The following is a 14,930-nucleotide window of genomic DNA, read 5'->3' on the forward strand; positions in this document are numbered from 1 at the left end:
TCCAAGATGGCCTCCATTTTAGAATGCATGCATCTCTCCACTACAGTCCTGAGTGAGTCCGCCTTTTCTACCAGCTTGTCCAGTCTCTTTGTGTTCATGTCGGACACTGACCACCTGTTTTTGCCACGGATGTAATTTTCTAGCGTACAATCAGACTAAGGTACCATGATGGCATAATCCTAACCGCAGCGGCACGGGATTGAGTCCAACCCATGGCCCTTTGCTCCATATCATCCTCTCACTCTCTCTCTGTCGGTATTTAGGCAAAAAATAAATTAAAAAGGAAAAAAGGGATGAACCCAGCTGGAAGGCATGTCAGTGCTTTTAACTTGAAAAGTCACAATAGGGCATTGAACAACAAGTCCCAGCCAGGTTCATATATATATATATATATATATATATATATATATTATAGTTACATCTTTTCACCAAAATGGTACTTTTCTGCAAATGATTTATCGGCCCACTTGCAATACCTTCCCTGCCCACCATTGGGCCCCGATTTTAACCTTTGTTTGTTGCTGACTCGTTAAGTCAAATTACAGCCTGACTTCACAGTGAAAACATGGTGGACGTCTCTGTGGGTTTGCAGAGAGCTTGAACTCAGAAACATTAGATGTCGTATCAGCAGTCGGACAGAGCTGCGAGGTTCTTCTTCTGCTATTGAGATAACTGTAGTGTAGTGACTGACTGTGCTGAAGCTGATGTTTACAGAACTGATGGAAGAACAACACAGATCTTAAACCGAAGTCAAAGGCATTTACATTTCTAGAGTAAAATTAGTTATTGCAGTTTGACACCGTTACATCACTGTTGCTTTAGGCTGTCATATCAAATACATGTCACCACTTATTTGCATGAAAAGCCTCCAATGTCCCCATACATTGGCAGAGAGAGAGATTAGAATAGTGTTTGCACAACAGACACTCGATGTCAGAAAACTCTTTTTGTCACTATAGATTTGCATAAAATGTCCTGTGTGACAGAACAGCTGCAAAGCGATAGTGACGTGGGGAGTTTGCACAAACCGTAAATGAAACGCTAATTTAAATGACACTTAAATTTAAATGAATTCAATTTAAATGAATTCAATTAAAGTGCAGTTTTTATGTAAATATACTGTGACACAATGTTACACATAGTTGTAGCGTATGTGAGCAGTTTAATGCAAATTTCTACCATGACACTTGAGAGGTTTATGCAAATGTATGGTGGAGGAAGTTTATATGTGATGTAATATTAATTATCACATGGGGAGTTGGAAATGTGATAATTCAGTTTTTTACATAAAACTTCAATTTGTCAGTAGCATTTTCATCTCCATTTTGCCTTCAAGTTCTTTTTCTTGAAATACAAATCCCACATCACCATACATTTGTATAAACTGTCCTGCGAGTGTAGAGAGTGCATATGCAAAAAAAAAAAAAAAAAAAAAACTTTTACAGAAGCTCTGCACAAGATCTGCAAACAAATTGAGATTTTCATTAAGTACAACTTTTATTCCTGTAGGGGGATTCTGTGCAGCAGCTTGTCACGGTTTAGCTTTTTAATAATGTTTCATATTCTGTTGAATGAGTGTTGAGGGTGTTTACACAGACATGTTGCTACAGACAGGTCAGCTTCAGAAGAGCACAGGCAGCCTGCAGTTTGCTTGTAGCGTCTGTCCCGGGTGTCATTCTGACGGCATGCAGCCCTGCACCAGAAACACTGACAGTATGTTAACCTTGATGTACGACTAAAAAAGAGCAAGGAAATTTTGCAGCGAGTTGTGCAAACAAAGCACAAGTTGAAGTTGTACTCGTATATATTGCATTTCCATACATGAAATATATATGCATATAAAATAAAAAACACATATGTAAAGATTATATGAAACCTATTAGAAATTGGCCCATAAAAAAAGATGTATATTTATGTATGTATGCTTATATTGTACACATATGTTACATAAATGTATATCCAGCCCAAACCAATATATTTTGATTTTATATAGAGTAGGGTCCAAAAGTTTGAGACCTCTTTCCCAGGATGGGAAGATAAACATAAAATTAATTTGATAGAAATTAGTTAATTCATTAATTTAGAAATTAATCAGAACAACATATATAAGAATGTAGGATTTTTATATGTATGTATAAATTACACATGTATATTGTTAATATATCATATAACAATTCATCATAGATATTTTTAATATATGTACATATAAATATTTTACTATAGGTGTCTTATATATGTTATAAACTTATATCTTCCTACATCCAGAGGACGTATTTATGAGATAATAATAGATCCCCTTCTAGGTGACATATATGGCAGAATCACTCGTGATATAGGGACATACAAACATGTATTTTATGCCAAAGTTGGATCAGATGAAATAATGACAGCATCACAGGGAACCAACTATCAGTCATTACGTGTGTGTGTGTGTGTGTGTGTGTGTGTGTATGTGTGTGTGTGTGTGTGTGTGTGTGTGTGTGTGCGCGCTCCTGGGGCACCATGACTGAGCACCATCAGGGTCAGATCAAATCTACCACAGCCAGGTCTGTGTGTGCTCATGTTACTGAGGTCTTCATGTGTCGGTGCTGAATATCTCTAATCTGACTAAATCAAAGCCCCTCGCTCTCACCAACATGGGACAGAAATACTCTTTCATCCATCAGTAACGTCTGCCAACATGCCGCATGACATTTCTTATCTCTGTGTTTTATACTTTGCTTCTTGTTGTGTCCTTTGGTCTGTTCACTCATCAGTTTCCTGATTTGCCAAGTTTGTGAAAAAAAAATAGTAAAAATGTGGCCCTGAGCAACATGATCCAAGTCCAGTGAGGGAGCTTTAAAGGTCCCATGTAAAGGTTTTGGAATTATAATTGTCTTCTATTGTTTGATATGGGTCCACATGAAACAGGAACTGATGAGACTGAGAGCAACAGGCAGGAAAGAGAAGTCAGAAAGAGACTAACACAGTTTTCATAAGGCAATAAGAAACTACAGAATAACACCCGAATTGCGCTTTAAGGTAGAGTATGGCCGTTTGTCTTTTTAATAATTAAACACATCACAAAATATCACATTTTATATACTACATGGTTTTTATTTATAACTCAAAGTAAAAGATTTGCAGACTTTGACCTTTACAGGAAGAAAAATGGGTAGAGTGCTGTAAAAGTAGGTTGGAAGCATTTCTGACATGTATTTGGCTCATGATACATCGCCAGGAACTCAAGGTCACTGCATGCAAAATAAGGCATTTGTATTTCACAGGACCTTTAAGAAACCATGCACCGTTTGCTGGCTTTTATCCAGTGTACCATACTGTGCTGCCTTATAGTGCGTGCTGTTTATTTTTAGTGGCGAGCTCCGGTGGGAATTTAAACTATGACAGCATTAAGGGCACATCTATACACTGAGTTTTTCATTGTTTTATTATTTTAAAGGACTTATATTGATAACAAACTAGGAATTCCTGTCTCACATAATTAAACTCAATTAATATAACAAGCTCAGACAATCTTAAATACAAGTCATACACACACAAACACACACAAACACACCTTTGGGTCATGTAATGGTCTTGTTGTCTCAGCTCACAGCTTGTGCTCTGTCCATCTATCACAAACAGGCTGCATTAATGAAAGACAGTGTCCATTAGTTGTCCCTGTCAGTGGATAGGATCCTGAGGAACCACACACATGTAGTTCAGCTTCTCCTCTCTCATGTTATTTAGTCATGTTAGTTCATGTGTAATCTGGCAGATATTTATTTGTGGTCTTCAGTTGGAATGAAGCAGCAAATCCTCACATCTGAGCTAGTTTTATCAAATCTTTAAATAATCTATGAAAACATCCATATTTCTCTGCTTTGATCCCTTAATTGTAACTTAGAGAATTCCCTTAATTTCTTCCAAAGGAAGATTTTTTCACCTTCAAAGCTTCACATGTTTGAGATTAATATATGATAAAGATGTGAAAATCAGTTGTAGGGCTGAACAATTAGAAGAAAATATTACCAAAATAATATCATTTTGATGTTGTAATTGTGTAATTTAAACTGATTATGTTGTAGAAACTAAAGCTTGAGCCTGTATGTATGGTCTACACAGGTTTAGGCAGAATAAATGATAAAATAATGCAGGTACTTGTTGTTGACATCCTCCTGGGTTTAAACTGCTCTTGGCTTGTTCCATAATACTGGTAGTGTTAGAAAGAAAATCACATTTTTGTTAAAAAATAATCAAAATGCTGCGTGCTACTGTTCTGTTAATGCACTAACCCTATAATGTTGTACAGTATTTGCAGTAGCTTTACTTCCCAATTTCTGATTGATATTCTATTCAAGCATCTTTTTAGGAGAGTATTAACTATAACTAATAATACAGATTATATTATATTTCTGTGATCTAGAGCCATGCGGAGGTCTTTCTTTGTCTTTCTTCCAGGCACCACATAGCAACAACAACCTCCACTAACAAGGCACGGTACCCTGTCTCTTGCCCGAGAGGCAAAATGCAGCGCAGGAAAGTAACACAAATCCCTCAGCACTTTCTCCTGCTCATTAAACTTATTGCTGTGAGCTCACAGTAATAACTGAATGTGACTCAACCCCTCTCCTCTCCTGTCTGGACTGTAATGGCAGGACAGCAAAAGAACAATTTAAAGAGAGAAAATCAGACTGAAATGGTAAAAAAAAAAAAAAAAAGAATAGATATTTGAAGAGAGTAAATTATACTCTTTGCTAAACATTTCTCAATTAGCTCCAGCTGAGTAAATCTGCCGGAGACAGTTGTCATTATATCCTTCAAAATCAAATCAACGGTAGTCAACTCACTGCACTTCAATCAGGATTTGAATGTTAAAAGGATTCATTGTTTTGCTCTAATCAGTGGTCATAATGGACTGTGATGTTGCTTGTTTTAATCCGTGGACAGTTAAACTCTCGTGGCCGTTCCACTGGTTTCTTTTCTTTTTTTCCAACACTTCCTCTCCATCACTCCATTTATCTCTGCACTCTCTCTGCCTCCCTCGCTACCTTCCTTCCTCTCCTTTCCCTCCTCTCTCCCTCTCTCTTTCTCTCTCTCTCTCTCTTTCTCTCTCTCTCTCTCTCTCTCTCTCTCTCTCTCTCTCTCTCTCCCAGCAGCAGAGTTGTGTACTGTCAGTATGTGTGAGCTTCAGCACAACAACTCTCTGCTAATCCAGCATTGCCGTCCTGCCAAACCCCAGCAGAGACCAGCAGCAGCTTTCATCCAGCTCCAAACCACATCCCAGCCCCTAATAACCTCAAACCCACCGGACCCCTCACTCTGACTTTAATTAACCAGCCTCCGCTTCCTGTCTGCTCCTCCATTTATGACAACGAGGCCTTAGAGACGCAAATGTTTGTGACTGACGGACTGACTGATCAAGTTACAGCATTGTCATTGGCTTGTTACATTGGTCGGCTGGCCAAGTGTTGGAGTTTCCCCATTGGCTGCTTTCCATTACATCATCAGGGGGGTGTTTATAGGCAGTGTTGCCAACTTAGTGCCTTTGTCACTAGATTTACTGACTTTTCAGCACCTAGCAACAAATCTAGCGACTTTTGGGGACAAACTTTAGCTTCCGTAGAACAGAGTCGCCACTTTTGCCCCGCGTAAGCGAGGTCGGGCTGTCCTCTCTTTGCTGAGCACACAGCAGCTGCCATAGGTACGAATGAGCTGCTAACTTTCTCTCTAAATGATCTTTGTACAAGTAAATTTGTCTTTAATTTATGTTTCTGGTGATTTTTGTCAGATGACTTCAGGGTTATAAAATCAGGTTTTTAGCCGCCGCAGAGCAGCAGCTTGGAAGTGAAGGCAGAATCCAAACATGACACAGTGACAACATGATTATGCTAATTGCCATGTTATGACATCTAGTGACATTTAGTGACTTTTCCTGCAGCTTTAACTACTTTCCATTGAAAGTAGTTGTTTACAGTGATTCCACAAAAAGTTTTCATCTATGTCCTTGTATCGACGAGACACAGTCCAGCCATATACTAGGTTGTGACCAAGCAGCAAACTCTGGGGCCTGAAAAATGAAGACAAAACAGAGGATCCAAAAATTGCAGTTCCTATAATGGCCACTTGCGGCTGACCCGTTTAAATTTTATTAAGGTTTACAATTCATAAGTAAGGGCCAGCAGCTTTGAGTAACAGCCGGGAGAGTGTACTCTTGCCACAAACCAGCTCCACACACTCCCCTCTTCTTTGACCATTTTTGGATTGGCCGGGATATTGGCGGAGTCAGACGCTGCCAAGATGGGGAGGGTGGGGCAGCCCACTCTGAGCTTCAAAACCGCTCCTCAGAAACCTATAGGTGATGTCATAGAGGTTATGTCCATCTGTATTTACAGTCTATGGTTTTGACCTAGTTTGATTTTCCAAGCAAGGCAGTGAGAAGGACAGAAATCCCTTTGAATCCCTCACATTTTAAATTTCCAAAGTTTGTGACTTTCACAAACTTTGGAAATTTGTTTTAACATGTCAGTTTCAGACTTGACATATCATCAAGAGTGACTCTCTCATTCTTAATTTATTCATTATGTCTTCTATTTTTATTTAATGTAATTTTATGTGTGTGTGCCACAGTCAGTACTCTGCTGTACATCCCAAATCTCTTAATTGCCTTCATGTTTCCCTCCCTCGTGTCCTTTCCTTGCATCTTAGTCCCTCCTGCTAAAGACACAAGGAGAGATGGGAGAAATCATCTCTGAACCATCATCTGAAGCAACATCCATTTTTAATGATGGCAGCACAGCTGGATCAGCTGTCCTCAGCCTCATCAGTCATATCACAACTTTTAATGGTTTGGAATTGCCTATAAACAGTGTGTGCTGTCCCCGATATAAGAAGGGTGTGGAGTTACCACCACCACCAGCAGCACAGCTGTGTCTGACAAACATCACATGTTTGTGAAACAGCACATTTATTAAAAACTTGCGTACTTTATTTATACTGTGGACAGATCAGTCGAACCACAGTGTGTAAATGAATTTCACTGCTCAGACTCTGAATGCACATGAAACATTTCTCCTGACAGCAGCATGTTTTTTTAATTTATTCATTACTTGCGTCAAAATGTCTGGATTTATGTTCAGGATTAGAAAGTGTCATCATTGGTAGAAGTGATTTATCAGCCCAGAAGTTCTAGGGAAAGTGGAAATTAAGTAAATATATCTCACATTAAACTACATAGTAAGTAAAATGTGATTATTTCTGGAAGACTTCAGACTCCTCCTCTTTCCGAATATATTATCCATGATACAGATTAAAAGGGAAATAAAAGATCATGCAGAGAAAAAGTTCTAATTCCAAAGAACAAAACAAGTTAAAACACTAAACAAATCTAAAGTTTGAGCATAATACACTTGAATGTATTAAATACATTAATGTCTGTCTTCTTCGGTGTAAAACCACAGTGATGTTGTGATCCGGTTTCAGATCAGTCTGATTAGCTTCACTGTCCAATCACTGACAGCTCTCTGATAAAGGGGTGTGTCTGACTTCAGGAAAGGATGGTCTGGTGTTACCTCGCTCCTCAGAGCAGAAACAAGAGCTGTGGTACGAGCTTCAAGGTGGAGGACAGGAAAAATAAGTTTAAATTTAGAAGCAAGGGATGATCAAATAAGGGAAATGGGATGCACCCAGCATCTTTCTTACCCCTCAGTTATGTACAGAACAGTCGACTCTTCAAATCTCCACCAGAAAGTTAAAGTTGATGTGACACAGGCGATGCATCCATTTCCTTAGTTTAGTTAACACTGTCTGCAGGGGGGATTGAAGTTACTAATGTTGGTGACCTTTAGCCAGGCCTGCAGCAGGGCTGTAAGCATGACAGTGTCAGTTGGTGGGTTCATCAACCCATATAAAATGTTCCAACGGTTAATGGTTGACTTTTCATCTAGGTCCATCATCAGGTCAAAATTTGAGTTGTCTTGATAATAAAATCCTTTTTATGAGCTTTGCAGAAAAAAAAGAGGTCATTCATGATCAAGTAATAAACTAATGCCACATCATGTTCACTCCCAACCTGGTGTGAAGCCAGATTTAAGTTTGAGTCAAGGGGTTCACAGACGTCGCACCGTGGATATCTACAATGTAGGTTTTGATTTGAAGTGTTAGATATCACATGGCAACACTAAACAGGTCATTGTGTTTAAGTGAAACACATTCTCCTTTATTTACTCTGTTATTCTTTCATGTGCTCTGTTAGATGAGTCATGGTGGGAATGTTCGCCTTGTTGAATATGAGATGATCAGAAGCCCCAGCGGTCAGTCACAGCTCCTGCGTTCCCAACATCTCCGCAGCCCGGGTGTGTGGTTAAACCTTTGAGAAGACGTGCGTAGCTTTGGAGCGTAGGCATGTCGTCACCGTAGTTAGAGCGGAAACCCCCGTACAAATGAAGTTTGTGACCAGGATAACCGGTCAGTTAGCATTCATCGTTGCTGGTTTCCACAGCTGCTCCTCTTTCTGCGCTGTGAAACGCCAACCCATTAACACGTGGCACAAGGTTACCATAGAAACAGTAAAGCTCCCCTCCTGCCCCCGGGTGTCTTGTCAGGCCTGTGTCACCATCATGGGCTCTAACTATAAAAATGTATTCCAATTACACAGAGGTCTTTTGTAGCGGTGATGGAGAGTGGCAGTAAATGTCAGCAGAGAGGCTGCTGGCTGCAGCTTCCACACACTCACTGCTGATTTATCTGCACCATTTGCCCTGAAGATAATCCTTATCACTGTGACAAGGCACTTAGTCCAATCATGATCATGTTATGGTATGCTTCCATCTGGAAGTGTGGAGGTTCCTCAGATGAACACAGTCTGACGGCGAAGCTCCGTTCCAGAAGCAGCAAGCCGGCAGACAGACTGCTCCAGACAGGTTTCCTGCCAGGGTGATCCGTCCATTATTAAAACAACAATGACTGCTTCAGCGGTGCTTAGGCTCTTGATGTCAGTAATGACCCGAATGAGTCACAGACTAATTGGATAAGTAAAACGCTTATAATAAAGATTTTAAAAAGGTCAGGATAACATGAGCTGGTGCCAGAAAAAATCAACAGGTTTTAATTTTTAATTTTTTCTCCAGTGTATGATACATGGTCATGTCAATCATTTTCATGAGCATATCATTTTTAGTTTAATTCACATTACATCACATATTGAAGAGAGTGGGTTCTAAATAAAAAAAATCTGCACTTTTTTTTATGTTTGGCAGCTTCTCATCACTGAAGATATCATCCTGCTTTACTGATGGAAATGAGCCTTTAATAGTATCAGAACATTAATAACTTTTAGGTAGTTAATTAATTAATAACAGTCTGTTTATTCAAAGATGTGTCAGTGTATTCAGCAGTTGTAGGATGTTCCAGTCTTGTGCAATGCATTTTTTTTTTTAAAGCTGCTAAATGCTCCACTGTGTTCAGCAGCTGGTCTCTGGCTGTGTCCGCCTGCTGTCTGGTGGTGGACAGGTACAGTGGCAGTCAACAGGTTTATTGGAGCTGAGACCAGAACAATCAGCTAAAAGAGGCTAAAACGCCGTAAAGCAGAGAGGAACTGCTGGTAATTCTCTGGGGGCTCATCACTAGGATTAAAAATCTATTATTAATGTAAATTATATTGTTGCATCTTAAATGAAGAAAATCTTAATGGTAGAACATTAATGAAACATGTGTGTGCAGTGACAGCATCTCTCTTTCTCAATATTACAAATAAACCGCCACATATTGTGTTTGTTCACTTCCAGAACAGACTCGCCAACATTATAATCAGCATTTTAAACAGTTTTAAAAGTGTGAGGATCTTTTCTGAAAGGATCTGTCAGTTTAATGATATTACATGTGACATAAGCACCCCCCCCACACACACATACACACACACACACACACACACACTGAAAAACTGTCTTCAACTGACCAAATAGATCAAATAGATTAACTAAACATAGACTAAAGTTCACATTTAGTTAATCTATTTAGTTAATGTATTTGATCTATTAAGTTACGCTCACAGATTTGAGCTTTTGAAGTTTGTAACACATTTTCCTTTAACAACAGGGTGTTTCAACTGGCAGGAACTACTCTGATGTGTCTGAGTCCTCTCTCCTCCTCTCTCAGGTTATATCCCCGTCATGCCAGCGCCATGAACAACCTCGGCACTCTGACACGCAGCCCAGAGGAGGCTGAGCGTTACTACAGGAAAGCACTGGACACCAACCCTCAGCATAACCGAGCTCTCTTCAACCTGGGAAACCTCCTCAAGTAAGACACACACACACACACACACACACACACACACACACACACACACACACACAGAAACCCTGACCATCAATTTGTGAAATATGACAGGAACTGAGGACGCTCAGCACAGCTGGAGACTTTGATAATGTTGTGCTGGCAGTTTTTCAACAGTTTCTAGTTTAAAGGAAGTTTGAATTTCTTAACTTTCCAAAGAGCTCCTAAAACTATTAGGGACCCTCACAGCTGGAGACGTCTTAATGATCCAGCAGTAACTTCTTACGTGTTGCTAAAAAAAAATATTTTTTTTTTTCCCTGAGCTCCCAATTATGAGCAAACCAAGAGAAAAAAAAAATAACATCTTTAATCATTCAATCATATCTCCATTACCTCTGGTTTTAAACCAAAGAAAAACGATGAGAACTTCACTGACTCCTTTCATTGCCTTTGTAACACCAGAACATTCTGTCTTGCTCTGTAAAGGAGACCTGAGGGGTGTTTATAACAAAGCAGATATTTCAGTAATTCAAGCTACTTTACAGGAAGTTGTATTTCGTAAAGGAGGTTTGAACTTACTGTGGAAACCTGAAAGCTAGCCGGGTCCCAGTCAGACCAGTTTTCAGGTTCTGCTTTGCCTCAGGCTGAACTACAACTGAACCCAAACTTCCTCCTGAATGTTCCTTTTTACCTCTGCACCGTGAGCACCAGGGAGTTAGTCGCAAATGTCAAATTCATCACTTTTTGACACTTGCAGTATTGATTACCTACAAGGAACAACTTGGACCCATGTCTGCAGTCTCATGGCGAGAAACACTTCCACATTTAGTCTCTTTAAATGTCACGAAAATGAACTTAATGGATCAGACACTCAGAAAACTGTGAGAAAACACAAGAGGGACAGGCAGACAACACCTTTTCAGAACTTATGATACAGAGAAAATCCAAACGATTCATGCAGGAAGGATGCTCTCCAACATGCTGCCAGATTTTCTCTTACATGCAGCGGTTCTCATGATTTTCGTGTTGTTTATTCTCTGTAATGTAAGTGTAGACTCTTGCTGCGGTGAGGCCGTGGCGATCCCAGTTTTGTGCAGTTTGCACATTCTCCTTGAGTCTGAGTGGGTTTCCTGCCACAGTGCAAAGACAAGCAGGTTAACTGGCGACTCTAAATTGCGCGTAGGTGTGATTGTGAGCGTGATAGACTGTGATAGACTGGCGACCTGTCCAGGATGAACCCCGCCTCTCACCCAATATCAGCTGGGATTGGCTCCAGCCCCAATGCGACCCTCAGGGATGAGCGTTAGAGCTCATGGATTGATGGATGGAATTTAGGTGATTCGTGCTTGATGTCTCCGGGTCTGTGTTTCAAAGACATGAAATAAACAAGGCTTCACTTTAAATTGGCTCCATGACACGGACTGATCCTATATCAGTTCATCAGGCTCATTCACGACAGGCATTTCACAGCAAGTCCAGCTTTTCTGAGCCTCCTTTATGAAAACATCCCTCAGGTGTTATTGTGAAAGCCAGGCTTGATTGAGCCTAACAAACTCACTAAGTTAAACTAATTTAAGCTAATCCGTGAAGCCATCTCAGAGCTGATGTGAACAGTACATATTACATAACATATAATATGAAGAATTACATATAAAAATTAAAAAAAAAGAAAGCCAAAGAGACAAACTTTTGGCTTCATGTTTTAGACTAGAAGGGAGGTCAGACCGAACCAACAGGATAAACTCCTCTCTGGTTTTAATCATGCAGTCTGTGGTTCAGGGCCCATGGAAGTAATGTATATGAGGTGAATATGAACCTGACAACAAGGCTTGACAGGAACCATTCTAGTCTGGAGCGCTAAGTTTCCATGCTAGCTTAGGTCAAACTTACTAAAACCTGCTTTATTAAAGAAAAGATTATCCTGATTTGTTCAAGTAAGCCTGGTTTATCCAGTAATCTTGGTTTATGAAACCTTCCTCTGTACTTCCTATTGTGGAATGGTGGAAAATTGACAATGAAAACATTTCCTGAACCGCTGCACTGCAGTCTGATGGAACCTCACGTTGTCCAATATGACATGGTAACATTACTGGACAACTGTTGACCCTTTACAGTTTTTGCCATCTTACATTTTCCCCGCTCTTTCTACCACAGTTTGCTGTAGATGACCAAAACTGTTGTGTCCCTTTACATGACTGTGATATTTACTAAAAGTCCCTGAGCCTGATCTGAAATGAACCCGAGTGTCTCAGAGCAGGAAATAAATCCTCAGTATTTTTGATTTTATGTTTAGGTTTTGAAGCAAAAGCATTTTATCCACCTTCTCACTCAGGGAACGACTCCTACCTGTGCCGATATTTTAGGAGAGCTCCAGAGGCTTTTCTACCCTGTTAGGACTTGTGCAGCAAATGGCTTTAAAGGCAGAGATATTACATGAAAGGAGAGATGTTTGGGGAATTCTTAATGAAAATAAGCAGATAATGTTTTAACTGATTTTGCTAGTGATGCCGGGGAGAACAGCGCTGAAAACAATGTCCCTTCATTTATCTCATTTATTTTAATGCCAGTGGCTTAGTACTGTGTGAAAGTCTTATTTGTAAATAGCATTATGAGGTTAAGCTATTTTGCATATACAGCCTTGGTAAATAGTTACCTCAGTTATTAGTCTGTACACGTAAAACCTAAACTCATAAACTGTGGTGCTGTTGTCTGCCTTTCGATGTTCACCCTTGTCTAAATCGCACTTGTCAGAAAAACTACATCGCCTCATCATAATTTCTACTTCATTGCTGAGAGTGTTGTAAAGCAGCAGTGTCTCCCTCTTCTCCTCAGAGTCAGTGTAGGAGTCGTCTCGAATCACTCTCAAGTCTCAGTCTGAGGGGTTTAGTTCTAAAGCCTCTTTTATTTCTCCAGGGGAGCTGCGCTGGTTTTAACATTATCTGAGCTGGTCAGTGATTTTGTCATTAAGTGGGTCATTTTCACCCTCAGCACAGGAGTAATTGCAGCCATTATTACCTACTGTTTTTCCTGCAACCTCTCTGGTCCGCCTGTCATTTGAATCCCGGCCGGAGCAACTTCAGTGGTGATCCTACACGCTGGGGGGCACCGTATTGTGTAGGTTTGGGCCCCTTTTCCCTTTGGGGTGGCCCCAGGCATTTGCCTATATTGCCTCCTCTGACGCCTCTGAGCAACTCTCCTGCATTTTAAAGTGGATTTCTGAGTTCTAATGGTTTCTTTAATCTTTAAAAGGATAGTTCAGGTTTTTTTGACGCGGGGTTTTGTGAGGCAGTCAAGCGTAGTCAGTACATTCCGTGTATTAGATCCTGAGCAGCGTGCTCCCAGTTAGCAGATCCGACCGGGAGCACTGGCAGACTAGCAGAGCGATGTGTTGCTGCGCACTGGGACCACCAGAAAGCGCACAAGCAAACCTACAGAACGCACGGTATCGTGCCGCTTTGTGATTCACTCAGCTGACCTGCAGCTGCGGCGTAATACAGTTGTAATACATACATTTGTGCGTAGGAATACGGTAGTTTAGCGGTTGAAAAAATGTAGTGCCAAGGGAAAGTGCTGTTTTCACAGGAGGATAATTGGCTGAAATTATCCTAAATATTCTAAAAGTGTCTAAAACACATTTTTTCTGGTGGCCCCGTGCACAGCAACACACCGCTCTACTAGTCTGCTGGTGCTCCCAGTCGGATCCTTCCTAACTGAGAGCATGCTGATCAGGATCTACTGCAGGCAATGTACCGACTATGCATGACTACCTCACAACAAAACCAGTGTGAAATTTGACATTTGTGTGAAAATGGAGGAGGTCAAAGAGGTCTTTGCTAATTAGAAACATGCTAACACCAATATAGTCCTCTTTTTTTTGGGGGGGGGGTATATTTGTTGACATACACAAAATTAGATTGTGCTGAATCAGCTGTGATCATCTCCTATTTGCAGTGTAGCCGTGGATGTATAGAGAGCTATCACTGGATAACTGCGACGCTGAAGGAAACGTGTGAGGATTCTCAGTTCTGAAGCGTCTCTTTTAAGCAGATTTATGGATTTTTATTTGTTATGAACATCAGAGATAATGACATCCTCAGGAACAGTAGGCGTGTGATTAAACTGGAGATTCTCACCCACTTAGTTTTCGGCCAGCAAAGCACAGTTAAACTTTAACGGCCATTATTCATTGCAGTGCTCATGCGGACCCTTGGAGTCACGGCTGTATCAGTGTGGACACAAACAGAATTGAGAGATATGTTGAAACATAGCCTCAGTGCTCAGATGGAAATGAAGGGGTCAGCTAAAGATGTGGTGGTATTAGTCATACAGGAGTCAGCGACTTAAGGGCCCGAAAAACAATCACTCACCTCGTTCACTAAATGAAAGTCTTCAATTATCCCGACTCCTGACACCGCCGCTGTAATCTGACAAGCTCTGGGCACAGTGGTGGAGGGTTTTTTTTCTTTCTTTGTTTGTCTTGCGGTCAAACAATGTGGACCGCCCTCAGCTCTGCTGGCTTTAATAAAAAATTACATAAATAAATGAAGCCGAAACAAACTCCATTATTATGGCTCAGCTCCATTACCAGTCTGTGTTATCACTGGAGCTATAAGAACAATCGAGGAAGTGTGTGTGTCTGTGTGTGTGTGTGTGTGTGTGTGTGTGTGTGTGTGTGT

General features: G+C 40.5%; 1 protein-coding gene across 1 annotated transcript in view; it reads left to right on the forward strand.

Annotated features, from left to right (window-relative positions):
• tmtc1 (transmembrane O-mannosyltransferase targeting cadherins 1) overlaps window positions 1–14,930 on the forward strand; it is a 146,595-nt gene that overhangs the window by 112,483 nt on the left and 19,182 nt on the right. Inside the window, exon 11 of the mRNA XM_023423025.2 lies at window positions 10,135–10,278. Within this exon, the coding sequence (XP_023278793.1) occupies window positions 10,135–10,278 (144 nt within the window). The remainder of the gene's footprint in view (window positions 1–10,134; window positions 10,279–14,930) is intronic.

This window comes from Seriola lalandi, unplaced genomic scaffold, assembly GCF_002814215.2.
Source record: "Seriola lalandi dorsalis isolate HSWRI2012SDOR001 ecotype SW California unplaced genomic scaffold, Sedor1 jcf7180002054688, whole genome shotgun sequence".
Classification (NCBI taxonomy): Eukaryota; Metazoa; Chordata; class Actinopteri; order Carangiformes; family Carangidae; genus Seriola; species Seriola lalandi.